The following is a 26,949-nucleotide window of genomic DNA, read 5'->3' on the forward strand; positions in this document are numbered from 1 at the left end:
TTTTAAAAATACAGAAAGTCTGGCTTGATAGATTGAGTTTCATAAACTTTGGGGCCACATACCGACATAGATAGAGATATGAAGAGTAGAACATTGTGTCGTTTTATATTTGGTTATGATATTTAGGTCAATATATTTCTTCAACATCTCAAACATCTATACCAGTATGTACATGGCCATACCAAGATTTCAATATATTTCAGTGACTTGAATGTATACCATGTTTCATTAAAGACGTTAATTCTCATTCCATTTTTTCTGCTGCAACCACACAAAGGCAAAATTATTTTCATTAACTACACTCTTACAATTGGTCCATTAACATATTTGTATCATGACTTCTAATAACAAACCCTTCCATTAATTAATTAATTAATTAATATATGTTTTCATAATCTGAACTTGTTCAATGGCTATTGCAATGTTGTTATAAAATGAAATCTTGGGTATTTCTAAATATCTAACTGTTAAGTTAGGGTATACAACAGGAAAAAAATTTCAGGTTGAATGCATATCATTCATAACGTTATGCATTACAAAAAGCAAAAAGTGTCATCAAAGCATGCTGATGTCGTTACTTTCTGTAACACTGATGATTTCATCTTACCATGGGTAAGAACAGTCATAACCAGTAAACACTGTATAACATTCAGAATTAAATTAGATGTAACAGACACTGATATCCACTATATTTTACCTTTTGACACATGTTAATGGTGTCATCAACAGTCAGTGAAGCTCTCTGCATAAAATAATATCAAAACAAATCCTTCGAATGACATGAAAATAATTAATTGAGTGACTAATACTTTCATTTTTCCAAAATAGGTAAATACGGTTTTAATTCCTTTTGTTTCTACTTTCAACCCAAGAAAATTTCAATATTTTTCCTGTGATTAAAAAAATGTAATCAGTTAATGCGAAGTAGTGATCGTATGAGAAAGACTTTTGAAAACCATACTATCTTGCAGAGTAGAAGACAACCTAAAAATTTAAAACACATGTTAACAAGTCCAGGTTCAATAACTCTTATGCTGACCCAGTGGTGTCGAAATATAAGACACCTAAATGCGCTACATGTCCAGTTATTATTAAATGTAGCACATATGTGTTTAAAAATGGCTTGCATTTCACTGTAAAGGCACACATGAATTGTAAATTGAAGTGTGTGATATATGCTACGATTTGTTCTCGTTGTGGTGATTTTTACATCGGACAAAGTACTTATCAACTTAGAACACTTATGACTGTTCATAGGCAACAAAAACATGGATTATCAATGTAATTTGAATGTCAATAAGCATATACATAATTGTGCAGGTGATCAATTTAAAAGTAGGTTTCGCCCAACCAAAGAAATATTTTTTTGTGAAATGCGATAAACGGAAGAAAAGATGGAAAAACATATTAAAATATCTCAATTTAATTTCTTTATGCGTTTGAGATTGAACAAATGTGTCTTGAATACAAAATTGAAGGAAATCCTTGATTCTATTACGGCGTCCGTCAGACAAAATAGTATGCTAATGAAGCTGCGATAGATTGTGTTGTCGAAGTTTCGCGCATGCGCATTGTCACGCACTAAAAGTAAACAAAATGGCTGAACGAAAGTGTGCGAGATAAAGAAAAATATATCTGAATCGGCAACAAAGTGTAGGAAGTTGTAATGGATTCGGTAGCGTCCTCAATCTGATTAAAATACAGATCCTTATAACCACTCCGTTGAATATAGGATCTGACAATATCCCATATGGGGTCACGTTCGGATGACCTTTCACCACGTGTACTCCAGATCAAATACATTTTCTACACATTTCTACGTCAATTGATAACGCTATTTCGTCCCAGTAAGCATATACATTTAGCATTGTTATGCACTTTGGGCGAGATGACTACGTGCACGAAAATAATTCGGACAGCTTTTTCAAACTAGTTCGTCCCCAGTCAAGATTCTGGCAGTGCCAATTTGATTGGCCATTTCCAAAGGTCATCCTGACGTGACCCCTAATGGGATGTTGTCAGATCCTCATATCAAACGTAGTGATAATAAGGATATGTATTTTAATCAGATTGTTGTTATGTAAACGTGTGTTCCTTGCGACCTCACGCTATGTGTGACGTCATTGATTTGCCCTTTGAAAAATAAACATTTCTGAAGAGCCATCATGAAATGACGAAAGTACTAGAGGAAGGTCGTTGAGTTTTATTTCATGTATATATATACATACATACATGTATTACTTAATTAAAATTTACAATGTACTTCATTCAATGATAAACTGGTTGACATCACATTCTTTTACAATATGAAAAAATACATAACTGGAGATGGAGTTCAAATGTACAAAGTTAATGCACAGTGGAGAACGAAAGATGATGACTTTAAGTAATCCTGACACTTGGGGTCACATGACCTTAAAACAATGTCAATAAATATACTTCAACACTTGCTTTGCTTTTACATTTCAAAAGCACTATGTTACGTGTGCTTCATGGAAACCTGTCATTACTGACAGGTACTGTATAATAATTGCTTTTTAAACAGAACATTTATTCAAAACCTTCAAACAATAACAAATTAATATTTAATATTTATAAGCAAAAGATTTCATATTATGTTTAATTCAATTATTTTTGTCAATCTTATACTTGTAAATACTCTTGCACAACTCAAATGATGTCACTTTCTGAACAATACATAACTTCATGTTAAATCTTTACACTATGATCAAACTTAATAGTAATAATTCTTACCCAGCCTTGGTAACATCTGATGGTCTCTACGAGCCCAGTCAAAGTTGCTCTTCCTTTATAAAGTTAAATAACATCAAACATTGATTAGTAAAAATAAGTATTAAAGTTAAGTCAGGAAATTATCAATTTATTTCAACTATTGATAAAAATCTTTCTTTGACACTAGTGACACATCACCAACAAAGGCATGGCATCAGGTGTACAAGTCAAACTTTCATTTCGGAGTCTATTTAAATATCAATGGGATTTACTTATTGATTTTCTTTAGCCAATTTCTGAAATATCATGTAAGGGATTCCATACATATATTTCCATCTATTACCACTAACCAAACAAATCTTTATGCAATCTTATGCCATAGAGCTATCGAGGTATCCATAATAGGTGATAAACAATTTATGATGATCTAATGACACTAACTTTGGAGATTAAAATCTATAGCATTACATATTTTGTTAATGCTGTTAAGTAAAAAAATTATCAAATCAGTTTTAAACATCTCTCCATACACCCTATATTATTCACTATATAGCATGTTATAATTCATACATGTCAGGATTAATCTTGATAATATTGAGATCAAATTTTTGAATTATCATACTTCATTTACATAATATGTTGCACTTATTGTTAATCTATTACACAGGTATACATATCATGCTGCTTTGGTATACTTTGTTTGTTTGATTAATTAACGTCCTATTAACAGCTATGGTCATGTAAGGACGGCCTCCCATGTATGCGGTGTGTTGCGTGTATGTTGTGCGAGGTGCGTGTTTTGGGAGACTGCGGTATATTTTAGTTGTGTCTTCTTGTATAGTGGAACTGTTGCCCTTTTTATAGTGCTATATCACTGAAGATACATACCATGCTGCCTTACAATGGCTGAAACGATTTTTCTCAAATTTTGTACGCTTATGGCCAATGGATCCATTTCTATTGTTATTCTTTCAAGACATCCCGACTCCTCTGTCTCTTCTTCATCTAAACAGATAAAATGAAATCATAACCTCTATTATACAAAACACAATTCCTGTCCATGTGATCATTTAATTTTAGTCTTGTGTAGAAAACAATTTTCATATCTATGTGTTTCTTTTTGTATTATACACATTTCAAGCTTTCAGATAAATAAAGAAATATGACGTTACTAATGTGATGCTTACTTTTATAAACTTCAATAAAACTATACATAACATGTACATAACAGTAATTCAGACTTCAACACTAAAAATGCCTTCTACCTGTCATATTCTTTTTAACCAGTAACAAAACATTACTTCATCAATAGTGTATTCAATTACAAATTAATACATTTCACATCATCATAACATCATATAATTCTGGTACCTTTTGCTTCCTTTCGACAACAACTTATGAATGACTCTTGAACTGCCTCTTCATTAACAAGTTTTTCCATATTGCTAGAACCTGTAATCAGAAAAAATGCTTATTTTCAATTTTGCTATACATCAGCAGCTACTGTATAATTTGTTTGTCACTGGTAATTACTACATATTACACTATCCACCATTTTTTTTTCTATCATCAACTTGAATGAATACCTTCTCTTGTATGTAAGGCCCAACAATACACAATAACAACTTCCAGTCAACTGTAACCATAGGTAACACTTTTTGGTAATGGTATACCAATGACAGATTGTATGAGGTGTGTAACAGTAATAAAATATAACAAATATAATTTAACTACATTTATCATACAATTCTTTTCTTCATCAATTATGTCGTTAACGAAGCATTACCTTCCACATGAATTATCAACGTAATGTCATATTCATGGGTAGTCAATCCTGAAATCCTTAACATTAAACAAAATTTACACCATTTATGCAAATAAGAATGTATTATTCACCACAGAACTTTATTCCTCCCTTCCGTCCCTCCTTCATATAACGGACAGCAATTGATGGTCCTCGGACCTGCTTCTTTACAAATTTCTCCACCTTCAAGTAACAAGCATTAAACAGTTAGCCTTAAAAACTACATCATTTTAACTTTGCTAAAAATTTTTGCTCATATCTAATGCTAATATACTTCCATAATTTAACACAATTTTCATGCATTTAATTCAATGTCATTTCCAATCAATTTACATACTCTGCTCTTCAAACGTCTCCATCCTTCTTCCAATACCTTTCTTCTTTTGCTCATTCTATATGTTAAAATAAATAAAATCATTTAATTACGACTTCATTAATGTTCATTTCATAAACTCTCTACATACTAATGTCTAATAACTACAGATATCATATCCTAATCACCACATTTGATATCTCAGTATTTAGCTACATAACAAAAGGCTCAGAGGGCCTGTATCGCTCACCTGGTTTGTAATGCCAAGTAATGTTCTGAATACAGGTTCATTTTTCCTTTTCTGAAGGAATTTGAATATTTACCTCTAATTACCAATTTGGCCCCGCCCTTCCTGCTCCCAGGGGGTCAGAGCCAAAATTTATACAAGTTCTGTTCCCCTTCCCTCAAGGATGTTTGTGGCCAAATTTGGTCACAATCCATGCAGAACTCTAGGACAAGTAGCGATGTATAGGATTTACCTATATTATACAAGTTCTGTTCCCCTTCAACCAAGGATGTTTGTGGCCAAATTTGGTCACAATCCATGCAGAACTCTATGACTAGTAGCGATTCAAAGGAATGTTGACGGACGACGGACGCCGCGCCATGACATATATCTCAGTATCAATTGACTCTCCAAACCATGTTTTCTACCTAAGCACCACATCCTATATCTCGGTTTTCAACTTCATAACAAACAATATAATAAGCACCATATGTTTTCGACCTTAGCACCACATCCTATATCTCATTATCAATTGGATTGACAAACCATATGATGAGCACCACATGTTTTTTACCTAAGCACCACATCCTATATCTCAGTTGTCAGCTTCATAAACCATATAATAAGAACCACATGTTTTTGACCCAAGCACCACATCCTATATCTCGGTATTCAGCTTCATAACAAACCATATGATAAGCACCATATGTTTTCGACCTTAGCACCACATCCTATATCTCATTATCAATTGGATTGACAAACCATATAATAAGCACCACATGTTTTCTACCTAAGCACCACATCCTATATCTCATTATCAATTGGATTGACAAACCATATGATGAGCACCACATGTTTTTTACCTAAGCACCACATCCTATATCTCAGTTGTCAGCTTCATAAACCATATAATAAGAACCACATGTTTTTGACCTAAGCACCACATCCTATATCTCGGTATTCAGCTTCATAACAAACCATATGATAAGCACCATATGTTTTCGACCTTTGCACCACATCCTATATCTCATTATCAATTGGATTGACAAACCATATAATAAGCACCACATGTTTTCTACCTAAGCACCACATCCAATCTATATCTCATTATCAATTGGATTGACAAACCATATGATAAGCACCGCATGTTTTCTACCTAAGCACCACATCCAATCTATATCTCATTATCAATTGGCTTACCTAACCATATAATAAGCACCACATGTTTTCTACCTAGGCAACATATAATAAGCACCACATCCTATATCGCTTTATCAATTGGCTTACCAAACCATATATGAAGCACCACATGTTTTCGACCCTTGCACCACATCATATCTATATATCATGCTTTTTGATGAAGCACTACATCCTATAACTATCTCAGTATTCCGCACTTCATTCTTTTCTACCCCAGTATTAACAAGGACATAGTCATTCAGATCCCCCGCCAATGGAGATATCAAAGCTGAAGTAAGTTTGACTGTGGAGACTTATGTGTATGGAAAAAAACTAGAAAAAGGAAGTTGTGCTAAAGAAAGATGGAATATAATTCAAGTAAAGCTGGGCTGCCATTGTTGAACCTTGACATTAATATTAGACTATATACACAAAGATGGGTGAAGTTTTGCAAAGTAACATTTACCATTTACCATGATATTTTCAGCAATGTTTCCATGGTAACGGAAAAAGTGCAAAAAATGAAAACCTAAAAATAGCAAAAACTTTGCCCCTGTGAGGAAGTCTCTGGGTTCTGTCCCCTGGCCGAGACACACAAAAGTCTATAAAAATGATAGTTTCTGCCCCTGCTTAGCGCTCAGCATACATGGAGTGGGACGACTGGTTCGCCCGTTGTCAGTATAATGTGACCGGGTGGGGTATGTTCCTTGGTGTCTTCGGCGGCATGTTTCAGTGATATAGCACTATAAAAAGGGCAACAGTTCCACTATACAATAAGACACAACATGAATATACCGCAGTCTCCCTAAACTTGCACCCAACACAAAATACACGCAATACACCGCATACATGGAAGGCCGTCATTACATGACCATAGCTGTTAATAGGACGTTAATTAATTAATCAAACGAACAAACAAACAAACAATGGCTGTTGTCATTATGTGGTGTCTTGGTGCCTGTTGGTCAATAAAGTCGTGGTGCTTATCATTTAATGGTTGTCATCATTATGTGGGGTCGTGGTGCTTGTTGGTCAACAATGTCATGGTGCTTATCATTCAATGGTTGTTATCATAATGTGGGGTCGTGGTGCTTGTTGGTCAATAAAGTCATGGTGCTTATCATTCAATGGTTGCTATCATTATGTCAGGTCGTGGTGCTTGTTGGCCAATAAAGTCATGGTGCTTATCATTTAATGGTTGTCATAATGTGGTGTCATGGTGCTTGTTGGTCAATAAAGACATGGTGCTTATCATTCCAGTGTTGTGGTACTTACTATGGTTCTTACTTGGAAAACGCGCCAATATTAGAACTCATTTTAGCTCACCTGGTCCAAAGGACCGAGGTGAGCTTATGGGATACCGCGGCGTCCGGCGTCAGTCAACAATCGACTTCTTCTCCATAACCGCTGGTCGGATTTCAACAAAATTTGACTGGTAGCATCCTTATGGGCTACTTACTGAAAATTGTACAAATGATGGGGCTGACCCCCCGGGGGCCTGAGGGGCGGGGCCAAAAGGGGTCAATTTGGCTATTTCCATATAAACGACTTCTTCTCTGAAACCAAGTATGGGATAGCACCCATAATGCAATGGTAGCATCCTTATAGGGTGGGGATTCAAAATTGTACAAATGATAGGGCTGACCCCCCAGGGGCCTGAGGGGCGGGGTCAAATGGGGTCAATTTGGCTATTTCCATATAAACGACTTCTTCTCTGAAACTAAGCATGAGATAACACTCATAATGCAATTGTAGTATCGTTATGGGGTGGGGATTCAAAATTGTACAAATGATGGGGCTGACCCCCGGGGGACTGAGGGGCGGGGCCAAAAGGGGTCAATTTGGCTATTTCCATATAAACGACTTCTTCTCTGAAACCAAGTATGGGATAGCACCCATAATGCAATGGTAGCATCCTTATAGGGTGGGCATTCAAAATTGTGCAAATGATAGGGCTGACCCCCCGGGGGCCTGAGTCAAAAGGGGTTAATTTGGCTATTTCCATATAAATGACTTCTTCTTTGCAGCTAAGCATGGTATAGCACCCATTATGCAATGGTAGCATCCTTATAGGGTCTGCCCTGCAGGTAGGGCGTTAGAATTGTACCTGCTGCCCCTATTGCATGATCGTAAAAGGCGACTAAATTTAGGATCTTATCTTTTCTCTTCTTCCTAACTGACTTTATCTTTCCTAATGCCTCCCTTGGCACCGTCTCACTTTTGGCCTTGAGTTGAGCGTTCGCCCCTGTGAGGAAGGCTCTGGGTTCTGTCCCCTGGCCGAGACACACCAAAGTCTATAAAAGTAGTAGTTTCTGCTCCTGCTTAGCGTTCAGCATACAGGGAGTGGGACGACTGGTTCGCCCGTTGTCAGTATAATGTGACCGGGTGGGGTGTGTTGCTTGGTGTCTTCGGCGGCATGCTTCAGTGTTTGTTTGTTTGTTTGTTTGTTTTATTAATCCTATTAACAGCTATGGTCATGTAAGGACGGCCTCCCATGGATGCGGTGTGTTGCGTGTATGTTGTGCGAGGTGAGTGTACTGGGAGACTGCGGTATGTTCGTGTTGTGTCTTCTTGTATAGTGGAACTGTTGCCCTTTTTATAGTGCTATATCACTGAAGCATGCCGCCGAAGACACCAAGCAACACACCCCACCCGGTCACATTATACTGACAACGGGCGAACATATAGCACTATAAAAAGGGCAACAGTTCCACTATACAAGAAGACACAACACGAATATACCGCAGTCTCCCAGTACACTCACCTCGCACAACATACACGCAACACACCGCATACATGGGAGGCCGTCCTTACATGACCATAGCTGTTAATAGGACGTTAATAAATCAAACAAACAAACAAAAAATCCTTATAGGGTGGGGATTCAAAATTGTGCAAATGATGGGGCTGACCCCCCGGGGGCCTGAGGGGCGGGGTCAAAAGGGGTTAATTTGGCTATTTCCATATAAATGACTTCTTCTCTGCAACTAAGCATGGTATAGCACCCATAATGCAATGGTAGCATTCTTGTAGGCTGGGGATTCCAAATTGAGCAAGTGATAGGGCTGACCCCCCGGGGGCCTGAGGGGCGGGGTCAAAAGGGGTCATTTTGGCTATTTCCATATAAATGACTTCTTCTCTGCAACTAAGCATGGTATAGCACCCATAATGCAATGGTAGCATTCTTGTAGGCTGGGGATTCCAAATTGAGCAAGTGATAGGACTGACCCTCGGGGGCCTGAGGGGCGGGGTCAAAAAGGGGCGGGGTCAAAAGTGGTCAATTTCCATATAAATGACTTTTTCTATGCAACTTAACATGGGATTGCGCTCATAATGCAATGGTTACATCCTTGTAGGGTTTGGATTCAAAATTTTGCAAATGATGGGGCTGACCCCCCGGGGGCCTGAAGGGTGGGGTCAAAAGGGGTCAATTTGGCTATTTCCATATAAACGACTTCTTCTCTGCAACTAAGAATGGAAGAGCACTTATTTAACAATTAAACGCTTGTTAGATTGTATCTATTGTCAATATAAATGCAATCTGGGTGATAGATAAATAGAATGGCGCCCGTTAGGGCGCCATGAATATTTATCTATCACCCAGATTGCATTTATATTGACAATAGATACAATCTAACAAGCGTTTAATTGTTATATTTACATCCTATACAATTTCCTAATTTAAAGTCATTAATGATTTTTTTTAAATTTCAAATTTGCCGCCTAATATTTCAATCACTGCAGTAAAAAGAACAGCCAACCTTGAGGCTACAGAAAATAGTGCTTGTGAATAGACAAATAAACACGAGGTGAACCATTACTAACTTTTAATTTTTTAATTAAGTGTACTTGAAATATTATGCAAACTTTGTTATAAATGTCTTTTGGTTAATATGTTGAAGCGAAGTAAATACACGTTTAAATGTGACGTCAGCGCGGTTAGCCCTACGCGCAGTGTTACACAGCGTGATGCGACACATGTGTCAACTCATTCACAACAGTCGATCACTTGGTGAAGTTAAAGGTGCACCCAGAAAATGATGCGTTGGTGAAGAAATTTGGTGTAGCCAAGTTTGTCTGAAGATTTATGTTCTGTGTAAGAGGAACGTTTCCCTTTGCTACAACGAGCGCCGATTCTGAATCTGTGTTCACGTTGTTCCCGGAGTCATGTTTCGATGGGGATCTGGAAACAGTTTGTTCACAGTTAGGATGTGTAATGGCCGACAGTGATGCACTGAGTAACTTTTTCTGACCTGTTGATACAGTGCGATTATACGACCTAAGTGAACTTTCGGACTTGTGTGAACTCATGAACATTATGTGCCTCGCCTCATACCCTTCGTCATTGAGAAATTGTATGGCAGTAGCTCGCAAACAGTGCGGAGTGTAAATTTTTGTGACGGACGCTGATTTACATATGTCGGCTAGAAAGTTCGCGAAAGTCCTCTTTGCCAGACCTTTGTCGGTAAACCAAATTTCGTTGGAGTAAGGAGCGAGTACTGCATTCTTTTTATACTGATTGAAGAGGTTAGTTGCTTTTTTGTCTGTTTTTTCCAACAACAGTTTCAACATTTTAACCGGACAACTAGGTGTGCCTGTTGCGTACATACGCTTGTCGGAGGGGCCGGTATCGGAATTCAAACCCCCCTGGTGGTTTTTTTGTTGTGTTTCAACGTTTAATGTGACATACTCCCCGCTCTCGTCGTTTTCAAACGAGAATGAATTAGTTTTCAACTGGTGATGGAATTCCATCCCTCTCGTCACAAAATGGATCGTGAGGTTGTACCAAACGTGGTGACGAAGGATTATGGGACATGTGGGAGCACCTGACAGGTAAGTGCTTATCTTAATTAAATCGTCTTTCTCAATTATCTCCTTGTGTTTTGTTGGTTTAGATTGGCCACTGCGTGTTCTCTGCTTCAATAATCCGTCCAGTACACCGTTCGCGGTTTTGAATTCTTTATCTCTCGTGATATCTATATTTCTGTGTAAATCCGCAAGGAATCTATTGATCCCAGAGCGAATACTTATCAAACTGTTTCTATGGTAAACCAAGTCCTGTCCCTTGTCGTTGGTGGAGTTGTTGGTAGGTTTCGGTCTGGTTTCTACATAAAATTTTGATAAGGCATTTGCCAGTTGTTCCGGTGTTACTGTTTCCATATCCATCTCGTATCCATTAACTTCATTGTTCCACTCTGTAAATTTAGGACAAGTAACTTGTATTAAGACCTAGAATTAAATTGTATTATTTTTTAGACTATATTTAATTTGAAGCAAGTTGACAGCAGAATAGAATTATCCGTCGTGTAAAATTGGAACGGAATGTAATTGATTGTATTATAAAAAAATCAATTCATACGTTTCAATTACAACTTAGTTGTTGGTTTACACGGTGTGAATTAATCAACATATTTTGACAACTTATCTACGCACCTTGGAACATTTTAACTGCCCATCTTGTATTGCTTTTAGTAGAAGGTGCCTGTCTTGATTGGAAAAGGTTTTCAACCTCTTCATCTGTTGAAGTCTTAAACCTCTTTGTCGGTTTAGGTTCAATGTCTTGTTGGCCTACTTCTACCTTTAGGTTTTCTTCATTATGATTTGTATGTCCGACAGGAGTTTCTACTCTTGGTAGTTCCTCTATCGCTGCTTGAGTGAGATCGGGTATATCCTTCAAGAGATTTGCGACTGAACTTGCCGTTGCTTCTGCAAAACTTTCAATTTCTTCTGAGTCCATATTAAGTAAAAGTTCTTCATCGCTAGCAGTGAGGTCTGCTAAGAGATCTGCTGGTAAATTGATGTGAAAATTGCCCACGGGTAGCTGATTTTCCTTCTCGAACTCCGAGTCACTTGAAGACATGTCCATTTTGAGCAGACGACAAATTCCACTTACAAATTTATTAATAATATTTAGCTTATCATTTTATTTTGAAGATTTCATAAATATATTTAAGGTTTTAATAATTGTTTTTTAAAAAATATTTTGGAATTTTTAGAGGCCGTTTTTACTTGTTGTCAAGGTCTCTCACAGCCAAGGAGAAGTCTGCAGGACTACGGCGGCCATATTGTTTGTTTACATTTTGTATACAATGTAACATTTAGTCTGTACAATGTATTACTACGCCAAATCTGGACTGCATTCTATGCGTTGATAGATGCAGCCAAGATTAACATGGGGGTAATGGGAAACTGCAGTGCCAAATGTAAATATAATGCAATGGTAGCATCCTAATAGGGTTGGGATTTGAAATTGTACAAATGATAGGGCTGACCCCCGGGGCCTTAAACGGCAATAGATGCGAGGTCAAAAAGGTCAATTAGGCTACTATTTTCATATAAATTACTTTGTCTCTGAACCTATGTATTGGATAGCATATTTGTATGGTATCAATAGCATCATTGTATGGTTGTGATTCAAAATTAAACTTTGGGATTCAATTTTGCTTATTTTTCTAATTGTCAGTCTTGTCGTTACTTCAGAACATCCTGTCGTGTTTGATAAAGGCCAATGACGATTTTTGTTTTTTAAGACATTAAAAGGACCGATTTTAAAACAAAGATATTAATTATCATGAGATGTTTATACAGTAATCGTTGTCGTGGTTTTGTACAGTGATGTTTCTTTAGCTTGACCGATCGCTATGAGTACCTAACCAGTAATTAATTCTTATCGTTAAGCTAATGAGACACTTAATAGCCAATCAGATGCAAATAGTTTTCAATTGTTTGAACAAATAAGTATACTGATACTGCCCCATTCATTGCCTCCCTATTCCACAGACAAAAGATGGTCGACACAAACCTCAAGACACCAATTCCATCAAAACAAGGTCCGTCCAAAAGGAAAAAAAGTAACAAAGCTTCCAAAAGCTACAAAATCTAACTCGCCCGACAAGAACTAAAGCTTCGAAAGTCACAATAGATTTAGAATTCTAAGTAGTGACGATTCAATGGGCATGACTGCGAACAAGGAAGACAATGAAGCCGATTACAATGACAATTGACAATCAAACAACATTGAAGATTCCAAAAGATGTACAACTCCAGACCAGTCCACATCTACAATCAGCGAAGAATGCAAGGACATTCATGACCAATCAAGACCTTCTCGATGTTCTCCGCACAACAGACACTCCTGTCCAACGTGTCCCTCTTGGCCCAAAGAATGACAGGTTTCTAGTGCTTGACAACACAAGAAACTGCAACAAAAGTTTGTTTGTTTGATTAATTAACGTCCTATTAACAGCTATGGTCATGTAAGGACGGACTCCCATGTATGCGATGTGTTGCGTGTATTTTGTGCGAGGTGCGTGTTTTGGGGGGACTGCTGTATATTCATGTCGTGTCTTCTTGTATAGTGGAACTGTGCTATATCACTGAAGCATGCCGTCGAAGACACTAAGCAACACACCCCACCTGGTCACATAAACAAAAGTCGTGCAGATTTTCCCGATGACTGTGGAGTATGGGGTTCTGATAATGGGACAACTACCAACTCGCATTTCGTGGCATCTTATGAAAATACAATGACATCAATTTATAAACGTGACGGTGCATTTTGCATTAGAAAAAAGTGAAAGGACATATAAATCAACAACCAGCCAGGTACATCACATTGCACAGATATTGCACGACACTTAATGGGAACTCCGACTACAAACGACGAGTGACGACGGTAGTAGACGCTCCAGAAGACTTGGTTTATCTGCAAAGTAAAGCTTTAATTGAATATTGTGGGGGAAAAATGCAATGAGAAACCGGACACATGGAAATTCAAAGGGTATCGATGCGGACCCTTGCGTCAGAACTGACCAAGTAATCCTGGCGCAGTGTGCTGTGCACGCTCAAAAATGATGTAGGTGTCTGCTACAATTTGGCCAAAAATTATTGCGTTGAGGGACCTAGATCTGCAAAGCAAGTTAGAGATAAGGTATACCATGAAAAGAAAATCAACAACCTTCGACAGTATTAGGTAATAATATTGATACTGAAAAAAATCAACAACCGACCCATACGTCAGAAAGTTAGATTTTGGGCCTGATCAAAAAATGTTGTCAAATATAATCATATATAATGACGAACAGTTGACAGACTTCATAGCAAACTGTGTGGGGGAGGGGGAAATCGTAGAAGGAATTAATAGGACGTTTAATTTAGGGAAATGCTTTCTGAACCCAATGACATAAAAAATGAGGAAGTTGAGCATTGTACCACAAATAGCAGTTTGTTTGTTTGATTAATTCACGTCCTTTTAACAGCTATGGTCATGTAAGGACGGCATCCCATGTATGCGGTGTTTTGCGTGTATGTTGTGCGAGGTGCGTGTTTTGGGGAGACTGTGGTATATTAATGTTGTCTTCTTGTATAGTGGAACTGTTGCCCTTTTTATAGTGCTATATCATAGAAGCATGCCGCCGAAGACACCAAGCAACACACCCCACCCGGTCACATTTATACTGACAACGAGCGAACCAGTCATCCAATAATGTTAGGGTCTCTATATATATTCATTGGGATGGAGAGGGCCTTCATACAGGACATTTTTGACCATATCAGGGGGAAGGTGGGAAACAAAAAATGACAATAGGCACAGACGAAGAGAAAGCAATGACGAACCACTACATCTTCCATGATGCAACCTTTCTACTTTGCACCAAACATATTCAGGACAATTATAAGCGATACCTAGAAAAAGCAGGTACTCCTTTCAAAGAAAGCATGACATCACCGATATCATATTTGGCGAAAACGGATATTGTTTACAGCAAAAATGATGCTCATTATATTGCAAAATCAGAGGCTTTGACACTATTTTGGATCGAAATTTAAATTCACTGTATACTGGGAGAAATATTTTGGAAACAAACATCAAAAGTTTGTGATAGAATCTCTTCAAAACAAGAAAATTTCCCATCTTTGGACAAATAATAATGCCGAGTCAATGACTTTTTTTTTGTTACTGTTTATTTTTCAAGGCATTTTTAAGTGTTGAACAATATGACAGCAATCATTCATCATCACCACCATTACCAACATCTAATCATTGTATTCATCATTATTATCAACACCTTATCATAATCATCATGATTACTATTATCAATATCTTATCATTATCATCATCGTCATTATCATTATCAACATCTTATTATTATCATCATTTCAAAATCATCATCATCCTTATCATCATATTATCAACCATCATCATCATTATTGTCTTTCATAAACGTACATATACGCCGTTATACACACTCTTTGTAAACACACCCTATCTTACTTTCACAGATACACACACCGTCACACTCAGATACACATGGAGAAACAAGAAATATGTTACAAAAAGAAATGGAAAACTGTATTTGGAGATACAGTAAAGGAGTAAAGGTTGGGGGGGGTTTACACGGGGGGGGGGGGGGGGGGGGGGGGGGGGGGGGGGGGGGGGGGGGGGGGGGGGGGGGGGGGGGGGGGGGGGAGGGGGGGGGGGGGGGGGGGGGGGGGGGGGGGGGGGGGGGGGGGGGGGGAGGGGGGGGGGGGGGGGGGGGGGGGGGGGGGGGGGGGGGGGGGGGGGGGGGGAGAGAGAGAGAGAGATGAGGTAAGGAGATTCAATCACTGTAGTGTTAATATACTATAGAGGAAGGATATTGTATTGAAATATTTTGGCTGAAATGTATACCTTTAATTCGGCACTGACAATTTTAAAAAAGAGTGATCAATTTGTTTATACTGGGAAAGCTTTGGACTTGAGGAAAGAAATAAGAATAGTATTTTGTGATACAAGTAAAGCGTTTGACCGTGTTTGACATGATTGGTTGATTGAAAACTAGCGGGCTAATCGGGTAACATTATTAAATGGTTCAAAAAAATAGGAAGACTAGTTTTCAAACTTAAAAAGATAAATGCAGGTGGTACCACAAGGGTCAATACTCGGGCCTCTACTTTTTCTTACATATATCAATAACATAGTTGTTAATTTAACGATGTAACGTTAAACTGTTTGCAAGTGAGACGTCTCTCTACGTTATTGTTAATAATCTTAAGTGGCAAGATTATTGTTGAATAATGATCTCTGCCCTGCAGGTAGGGCGTTAGAATTGTACCTGCTGCCCCTATTCCATGATCGCAAAAGGCGACTAAATTTAGAATCTTATCTTTTCTCTTCTTCCTAACTGACTTCATCCTACCTAATACCCGCCCTTGGCACCCCTCACTTTTTGGCCTTGAGTTCAGCGTTCGCCCCTAAGAAGGCTCTAGATTCTGTCCCCTGGCTCGTTATTACATTCGGTCGTGTGGACTACTGTCAAAACAACAAGGCGACTGCATCGCTTGACTGTCGTCTGTGTGGAGGAAAAATGCCAGTGAAAGATTGGGCCAACATTCAATGTGATCGATCAACTTTCACAAATACTTTGGTATTTAGCTACTACGGAAGATGGGTTGTCACGCCACGTTCGTGGTCATTGCTTTGTGAAGTTGAATAAACTCAGCCGTTTGCAGTTTGACCTGACTCACACCCTTGATTTACTTCGTGCAGAGAACGATACGCTAGTTGCTGCGTTAAGGGAAAAGTATAAACATGAATAATTATTATCCCCGACGCCAAGAAAGACCAAAAAGGCGCTGACATTTTCAAACACCATCTAAAGTGTCAGTGGAAGAACTAGACCAAGTTCCGAAATCTCCCAAGACCAAGCCTGTACATGTGCTACCAACATCTTCGATTGGCGATCTTGGACAAACACGCAAAAGGGCCGTACAATTATTCTCGCCCGATAAAATGAAGGTATGTCTTCATAATGTCATCTTAACGCATGCTATCGTATATAATTGTGATCATTTAGTTGTATTAATTCAAAAGCAGGATTCTGTGAAATGAATATGATAGGTTAGGTGCTCTTCATTGACTAGTGTATAGCCACCAGGGAAATTTAGTGCAGAATTCACGGTTGATTTAGATTTACCTGTGTTATATTTTTAGCCCCATAGTAAAAGCAATAGAGATGAATTTGCTTCCATTTGATTAATAAAGCCAAAAAAATATGTCTGTTTAGGGTTACCCGACCGACCCTAAGTTTTTACCCCCGACCCTACCATTTTTTTTCAAAGTCAGGGATTTCAATCTCAGACTCCGGTTCCGGCCATCAATTTTAGAGTGAAATACAAGGGAAAAAAAACTATAGAGTAATACCCATTTAGTTGGTGTTTTAAAACAAAATTAATATAATTTTCTTGTTTATTGTTTATTTGTACATGTTTTTTACTATAAATTCATGAGGAGGGGAATACTGTTGATGTAATGATAGAAAGCTTTATAAAGCATTAGTGTATGAATTATGTGTTATTTTCTTGTTACATGTGTTTACGAGATATATGTTTTTTTAAAGAAAATTCGAGTGCATGTGACTGACAGAAAAATTTATGACTGAATTCTCAGTCTTAGAAAACATTAAAATTTAAATAATAATATATCGAAAAAACCCAGTTCTTATGGAATTAGATCAGTCGGTTTTACTGTGATATGCAAGAAAACCTCATGGTGGTGAATGCTTTGCGTGTGTGACATGTTCAAACTCGCTCACTGTTCGCCATTACGCAATGTAGTCGAACATCTTTGTATACCGAACCCTGTCCCTTGCTTGTAGAGTAATGCAACTTTTGTCTAGAACTGCTCAAAACGCTCTGACAATAGTGTGTTCACCTTAATAGGTGAATTGTCTCGCCACCTAAAAATCATTTTATCACCTCCTCAAGTGGTTTGATGTAGTCCATTTGTTTAAACGTGCGTGACTTTGGATCGGGTGTATAGGTACACACCCCCAGGTACATAATTGTACCTGCTAATCGGTATTAATCAAAGCGATTTGTAATTACAATGGCTTATCAATTAAAATACTAAACAATAACGTGGAATTTGTTAATATTTTATAATATGTTTCCATTCAATCTGATTGCAATACAAATCCTTATAACCACTCCGTTTTCAACATAGGATCTGACATTATCCCATATAAAATAACTTAGGTTTACCAGATAATCATAATCATTTAAAACATTGAAACCACTATTAAATGGATTGTAATAAGTTTTGGCAATGATGATTATTAACACAGAAATATTTTACCAATGCTGTTGATTGTATATATATTGCCATTTACTCAATAAGATCTTGATTTCTGGATAAACATAGTTTATATTCCATGATTAGCTTAGCCATACTGAATATATAAAGCAAAACAATACAACAGTAAACAAGTACCTCCATATCTAATTAACTTGATAGTCAAAATAATATTATCTTGCAGGGCGCAGAATTTTAAACATAATCAAATATTGCTCATATGGTTACTATTTAGTTTTTAATTTACTCTAAACTAGTCCTGGGCTGGATGGATTACCTGTATACTTGTTTTATCTATTATTGAGATCATTTTATACTACTTATATTTTTCTAATTGAATTAATCAAACTGTACATATTTAGAACCATTAATAGCTGGTTAAATCCCAATTGTAGAAAAAATCTTGCAGTCCAATTTCTCCATAACGCAAATTTTTTCTCATATTCTCAATCTGAAGACAAAATGCTCATTTGTTGTCAGACTTTCATACATATATTTTCCATAAGGGATGGGTCATTGTGCATAAGCACGGGGAACTTTCCTGGCCTAATATCTCATGGTGTGTATGTATGTTAGTCTGTCAATAAATGAGCATGATTCTTTATCCCTATCCAAAAACTGCAATCACTAGGAATATGAAATCCAAATAACTAAACTTGTTCTGAAACATTTTCTATAAAAAAATAAAATTGGAGTTATCCCCCTTTAATTAGTAATTATTAATATTATTATCACTATACTGTTAATTAATTCAATTTATTTGTATATATATATATGTATTAATTAATTGCAGAATGAATTCATGTTTATACTTTAAATCTGGAGAGGACTTAAATAGGCGGTAGCCTGATGTCTGATCCTATTGGATGTACATAAATATCACTAACATATTGTTGAAAGATTGAAAATCCCATATGGGGTCCCGTTCGGATGACCTTTTTACCAGTGTACTCCAGATCAAATACATTTTCTTAAACATTTCATCATGTCAATTTGTAAACTGCCATTTTCGTCCCTCAGTAGTGAAGCAGAAACATTATGCATTGTTAGACGTTGCTTGTGCCACTTTAGGCGAGCCCCCCCCCCCCATGGCCCACCCCCTACCGCCCTTCCCCCCATGAAAAAAAATTCGGGGACACTACTTTTCAGAATACTTGTTCGCTACCCTCAAGTCATTGATTATGGCACAGTGCGCATTTGATTTGGCCATTTCCAAAGGTCACCCTGGACGTAACCCCTAATGGGATATTGTCAGAGTCTCGTATCAAACGTCATACGTGTTCAATATGGATCTGAATTTTTAATCATGATTGTATGTTTCATATTTTGCTTCCTGTCTGTGTGTGTATAAAAAGAATTAGTCATTGAAGATTGTTCCCATTTACAACTGTTAATTAATTATTGTTTTAAAATCTCAAACAACTAGCTTTCAATGCATCTTACGCCATGTATCCTTCTTTTTGGACTGTTGTTACCTATTACAAGACGGTACTTTAATTTTTAATGACTGTTTTCCCCACAATCAGGTCATGTACTGAACTAATATGAAGATGCTGCCATTTAATGAGTCATAAATACATGCTAAGGACAATTAAACTCTAAGCAGAGTATAAAGAACATTGGGTCTACATCTCAATTTGTTACATAATATTCGATGAGGGACAAGCCTAAACTTGTAATAAAAACTACCACTAAAAAGAACCATCATTAATATAGTGTATCGTTGTTCATGGTTTCTCACGGTTAAACATCTTTTATCTTATTTTGAATCTAGTATCACGAAAAATGCAATAGTCTCACAACATTCAAAATTGCCAAGCTTTTAATACAGAACCGTAAAAGGGGGGCGGCACCCCAAACATATGGCTCCAACATTTTTTTTTTTCACTACCAATCACTTCATTTACTTACCAAATAGTGTAGAAGACTCCAAGGAGGTCCGGCGAAACTGCACAGTGACATCAGCTGTAGCATTGAAATCTTAGAAAGACATCACCACTTGTGTCAGCCATTGCCAGCATATTCACTCAGTCAGATATTTGGACTCACGGATGTAGAGCAACAGATGAGGTTAAAAATTTACGTGATTTAAGTATTAAATGACATATTTTGTGTATAATAAATTTTTTTTTCTCTTGAAACAAAATGATGAAAATCAGTAAATAAACATAACCTATAGTAAAAGGAACATATTTTATTTCAGTACATAGTTCTGCTGCTTGTATGGAAATCTTTACTTTGGAATTGCCGCTGTTTACATATCGAATATTCATTATCGGCTACATTCATGTGTAGTGTTCACCTTCGTGTGTATAAGGCAGACGGTCGCGGTGGCCTAGACGGTGAAAGGTTGTCTTGACAATTTTGTTAGACTAATGCCCCTCACGTCTGTGAGTTCGCGAGTGTGAATCCCATAAATGGGGGCCCATTGCCCAATGGGTGTGATGAACCACGTGTCGGTAGCTGTTTTCTCGCGGTCGTACTCTGGACTATTTCCGCCACATAACTCGAACCTGGCACGTCCTTCAACATGACACTGGGGGCTGTTATTAGGACGTGTACAATTAATAATAACACGACTTATAATTAATTATGATCTCTTACTTGCGGTACATATTGGTCAATTTTAAACACAATAACGCCTGGGATTAAATAGACCGCTTGGCTACAAAGGTCTATTCCTTCTTGGTTCATCTTGGAGTGGTCTTTATAGACAGGTTTGACAGTCACAGTTAGATTGTAATGGGTTTGTTAATTTTGATGAAAAAATATTAGATGTGTTGTGTAACAAATATAAACTTCAGTATCTATGACAGGCTTATTAAGGAATAATAATTAAGGTGTTCTTGCTTCTTTTGTTAATTATTTCTTCTTCTGGACTTTCTCTAGTCTTAAACATACTACTTGGATCCTGAGTGTGTCTCACAAGCCACCAGCACACCATGAGGAGAGTAGTATATGGATGGGGGAGTCGAAAGGAAACCCAATTTAAAAAACCCCAAAAAAAACCCCCCCCCAAAAAGACATGTGTTGGAGAAAAGAAAAAGCGAGGAGATTGCACAGTTCAGGACAGGTAAGTCAGATTCAGGTGAAGTCAAGCTGAATCCATTAATGGTTTAAATTGTCCTGACTGTTAATAGAGACGTTAATTAATCATACAAATCATGTCTAAGTTAAAAAATAGCCACCATGTATGAAGGCCCCCCTCTTCTTCCCAATGAATATTATATTGACCCTAACATTATTTTGGATTGAATGGTTCGCTCTCGTTAGTCAGTATAATGTGAACGCGGCTGGGGGTGTGTTGCCTTGGAGCTGTCTTAGCGATGCGGGAAGATTATAGGAAAATCGGAGTTGTTTGATAGAAAACGAAGTTGGTGCCAAGGTATCATAAAATCAATGAACTTGTTTGTCAATGGAGTTATCCATCTTACACATTGATCGGACTAGTGTACGCACTGGTGGGAAGAGTTTGGTTCATTCGAGTGTTGTTTCATGGATATCTACATCGCGCGTGAATGAGAGGTCGTGTTTAAGTGTGTGTCTAAGACTTGCTATGGCCTAGATTTTCAATATGCTGAATTGTTTTAATTTTCAACTCTGATGTGTCGTAGTTTTTGGTCTTCAAATGTATTCACAGTAAACCTACTTCTTTTTTTAGAGAACTTTGTTTTCTAATCTCCTCTCAGTGACAACGTGCTAGCTACAGAGTAATACCGTTTCATTCATTCTAGTGATTAATGTGGGAATTAATAACATTATGTGTCTTGGTCGGAAGGGCGCAGCAATGCTGATTTACATACGGTACCATGTACATTTAGAAACATTTATTAAATTCTATACCGCAGTCTCTACATAAAACCAATCACACTCGCACACGCATGAAACGGCAACACACAGGCATACATGGGAGGCCGTCCTTACATGACCTTGAATTAATACAATAACAATACAAAGCAAATATCAAAATTGCATGCTACTTTCAGATATTATAAGAGGCAAAAAACACAATTCCATACGTAGAAAGGTACAGATGGACAGGATTGTACAAAACGTTTTTCAATGCACTGTCCGAATCTCCTTGCATCATCGCAGCACATCATATAATTGTACCATTTCCTGAGTCCCCGTAATAACACACTTTAACTAATAGCTTTCGGACGAGGTACATTAAGTAACATTGCTCATGATGTAGCACTCAAAAACATCACCATTTGGGGACCAATGTTTGTTAATGTACGCTAGTTCCCTGTAATTCAGTGATATAACCTCTGGAATTACAAACAAACTGTCGCTTGATGTCATCTTAGGAATACTTCAGAACAAAAAAGTCGCATGGGCGCAGATAATTCGTTCGTCAATTTGAAACCACACAGTTTCATTTTACATCTGAAGACTCAACATTTTCTATGTCTGCAGGGTTGTAGTGCTATTCGAGTCTCTTGCCATAGCGTTTCCACCTCAAACTAACAAACTGTTCTAACAAACATCACAGCATTGATGCTTTGGTTCTATAGGTGTGTGTGCTGTGACATAGGCAGAACATGACTCTTTATGTCGACACCGTTTTGATTTCTTTCACTAGTTTCACAAGATCACTTTCTCTCGCGTTTTAATGACCTTTGTGTGCCTAATTTTTAAAACAGGGTTCATGTGCAAAATAACCTTCTAGACCAGCACGACTCATCTGTCAAATATGTCCATTTGGCGTGGGCTTATACCATATTGTATAATGTGATTTTAATTCTTGAAAGTTAACACCCATTCCTGCAGAGTTTGTGCAAATGAGAACACGTATTTTTCCGTCTTCTGACATGTAATTCCTTATCTTTTTGATTTCACCCTTTCGGTAGTCACAAAATGTTTTTAACAAAATACGGACGTGAAATTTTGGAAAACATTCAGTCGTCATCAATCGAGTTGTACACAATAAAATAACATGCCTAGCGGAGTTTCTCCACTCTCTGATTGATAAATTAGTTTATGTAGAAAAGTTTAACGTTTATAGTTTATTAAAAGTCTATCTACATCATCGATTGTTGGGAAATGTATCAAGTGCGAGAATCTTATAGTTGGCGTCGCGATTCTGGCTGGTTTCAGTGATTACCTTCGTGAATTGGTCGAATTGGTTTTGTTTGAAACAAGAGGCTCTCATATGTATTTTGCCTCCTCTGTGTTGTGAGTCGTTGATGTTATTGCTGTTAATGCAAGAAGTTGGGGTTTTTTGCTACTGATGAGCGGTAGCTCTCCACAAATTCTGGAAAAGGATAATTCGAAAGGGATCCTCATTTGTTTGAAATCTTACTACCCCTTCATAACAAGAGGGGCGAGATTTTTTTTTTTACAATAAGGTTAATACTTTCTATATATAATTGGCTGCAAACAGTCATACAATATGAAGGTAATAAAAAATCACGTTTAAAAGCGAATAGTTGTGCAAAGGAAACCAGTCTCTAAATACGTTCTTTGGCCTTCCAAAAGTCCTTGTATACCATAACTGATGGTCAAGTTATGCTTACGGTGTTCCAGTTTTTGACCATTGAAATTATGGGGGAAGCCCATCCCGTCGTTAGCACAAGTTCTAGAAATAATATAATTCGCCCACCTCTTTGAAACGAGGCTGCGTGTATATGCGTTTAAGAGTGAACTGCACTGAGTAGCCGGACGGAAAGACGTATTAGGATTCCTATTGCAATATATATTAATTTCTTAACATACAGAGCGATTTTGATGGGAGATTTTATTTTTCTATTTCATAAGAAATTATACTGGATATATTAACAACATTTTTACCGACTAAAGCCTTTGCATTGTCCGGACTATTTTGCATTTAAATATGTGTTGAATAAAATTGTTCTAAAGTTAAGTCTTAAAGTTAAAAGTTAACCTTATGCTGAGGATCGAGTTCCTGGCCATATACGGGAAACGTCCCCAACCTGATTTGTGAGAGAGATATGATCCAGATTAGCTTCAAAGGCGTGACAACAAAAATCTATGGGCCGCAAGTCCATACCGATTGGGACCAAGTTTATGGAAGTATTTCTATATTAAAGTTATGGTATTAAAATTAGCAAAAAAAATAACATTGTAACACGCAATTCTTGACTTGGTTTTGGTGAATACGTATTTACTAACAGGGACGTAACCAACTCCGGACCGCCTAGTGTGTGCAAGTCCCGGGCCGCCTTCAATGTTTACTACGAGATAGACCTCAGGGGTTTGGATCGTGTGATAGATTGTGAGCAGGTAAGCACCCCGGAGATATGCGAGGATGGGAGTTCTGAAAACAGGATGAACAAAATTTTGTATTTTCATTAGTTCGTGGATTTTATTCGCCATTACTAACAACGCTTTGATTGAAATTGATTTATATTTATGAAATTTTATTTAATTATCCAAAGAGAACACTATTTATACAAAAGCATGGTTATTTATTGACTGTGTGTTGTGTGTGTTCCTGGCCTCGGAACTCTACACGATCTACGGCACCCAATCGACCTAGCCAAATATGATGCTGCGCCTATCTTCCAACTGCGCCGGTTGATATTGTAGTCGGTTAGACACAGGAAAACGCGTCTCCACTCAGTCACATTCTGATTTAAATTATACAGATCCCTTAATATCACATATTGTTTGATATTGAACGGCGAGTGTTCTCATAATGATCTTTATTGTTAATACAAATTGCACTCTGGGAAGGGTGCCCTTAGCTCGAGCAGTTAGCGATGTTATGGATATACAGTATGGTGAATACAAAGAAGGACATAGACAATTTTATGGGATTGCAGGGTGTCTATTCATTGTAATACGACTGCTTCCAGAAAGTGTTATGTAGGACGACAGTCTTATTTCTGCTGTAATTCGGACTACCCGTTTTTGCTAATTTGTTGGATAATCTAAATATTGTATTTACAACATTATCGCGCACCTTTTTCGTGACATTTTTCAAAAATTATTATTTATATACATGGATCTAGGATTTAACTCAAGGGTTCCTATATAGAATTTTACTGTTGAATGTATTCCATTACATTAACTTTCCTGTTCTGTTGAACCAAAGATGTATTTGTAATTTTTTGACATTTTATCATTGTAATGTATGTTTGTTTACAAAATTGATTCCATTGTATTTTTACTGTGTATTTTAATTTTTCAAGGAAATGATCGGTAGACAGAGACTTTTCATCATGCTTGAACCTTCATTGTAAAATTACATCTCTTCCCCAAACCCCGCCCCCCTCCACCGTTCTCTGTGAATTATTCAATCATCATTCTGTTTAAAATATTTGCATGTGCAGGATATCATGTCATTAGTTTTTAAGGCGAGAAGTCGGATTTGGTAAGTTAACAACACTTGTATGTCCTGAATCACACTTTGTAAATAATGATGCCAAATAAAGATATTGTAATGTGGAGAAATAAAAGCAGTGATTTTATAATGTTCAATCTTTCCAATAGGTGTTAAATGATCTTCTATTCTCAAAATTTTATTTTAAAAGATTTTTACGTTTTGTATAGTTTTCTTTTTGTCGAAGTTTTGGTATATCGTGAAGATTTACGCTAAATTTGATTTCAAACGCACAACAACGTATTTTTTCTTTACCCCACTGTAAATTAAGCTCTGGAAAATAAATATCTTCACTATACTTTTTGCTACCAATCCAATGAACAAATGCGTTTTATCAATGTTCATTTTCAAACCTGAAATATCTGAAACTTGTTTTATTCTCTTACCGTTTCCCTAAGTGATTGTTCAGTGCAATCAAGTATCAGTGATGTGTTATCCCCATGACAACGGAATATATCGCCACGCTTTATGATTTTGACTCTGGTTTGTAGCATTGTAAATGAAACCCAACGACGACATTTATCACACTGTCCCCACATTGTAAATTTGCTATATAGTTGTGAGGTTCGCCCCCTTTCGTCTCTTCGTATTTCAGTAGTGTGCAGGTACGGGTAAGAATCTCATTAGTTTCCTGAAATGGACTCATGCCTTTTTGAGGGTCGTTAAGGTCGTCGTTGGATATACCCCAAAAGGCGATTTTTTACAGCCATTTTTTTTTTGTTTCGGTATCTCGTGTTCGCGCTATTACCACCAGATAATTCTTAGAGTATTTATGGCATTGCAGCATTCTCATGCTGTTTCAAAAGGGCTGTTACAGCTAATTTAAGGGGGATTGTAAAAGAATGGGCCTGCTGGTGCGGATGAGTAAGAAAGACAATGGGTGTATGTCCCATTCTTATGTGCCCCATTCATATTCTAACTGATCTGATATGTGTTTTCCGTCGTATAATAAAATCTAGCGCCGGACACTGTGCGGCATCGTGTAGGTAACTACTTGGTCAAATGTTTCTCTACACATTGTTGGAAGATATGTGTTTGACCACCCAGAGTCACACACGGTTACTTTGGCTCCTGGAGTCGCTTCCTCCATAAGACCCTCTACCATTCGCTTCCCAGGAAAGATAAAAAACGAAGGGATCTTATTCCCAGAGGCAACAAACAATTTCAAATGTATAAAGTTTTTAGATCTTGTTTAAACTAATGATAGTTTGTATACTCTCGCATCTCTGGATGA

General features: G+C 37.4%; 1 protein-coding gene across 1 annotated transcript; it reads right to left on the reverse strand.

The window, feature by feature from the left end:
* Positions 1 to 9,904: 9,904 nt before the first annotated feature.
* On the reverse strand, positions 9,905 to 12,457 carry LOC138331720 (uncharacterized). The gene is made up of 2 exons (XM_069279471.1): positions 11,689 to 12,457; positions 9,905 to 11,450 (listed from the first exon to the last, which is right to left on the reverse strand). Exons 1-2 carry the CDS (start codon positions 12,119 to 12,121, stop codon positions 10,261 to 10,263), a joined length of 1,623 nt encoding a protein of 540 aa, XP_069135572.1. The 5' UTR covers positions 12,122 to 12,457; the 3' UTR covers positions 9,905 to 10,260.
* Between the last annotated feature and the right edge of the window lie 14,492 nt (positions 12,458 to 26,949).

This window comes from Argopecten irradians, chromosome 9 (genome assembly GCF_041381155.1).
Source record: "Argopecten irradians isolate NY chromosome 9, Ai_NY, whole genome shotgun sequence".
Lineage (NCBI taxonomy): Eukaryota > Metazoa > Mollusca > Bivalvia > Pectinida > Pectinidae > Argopecten > Argopecten irradians.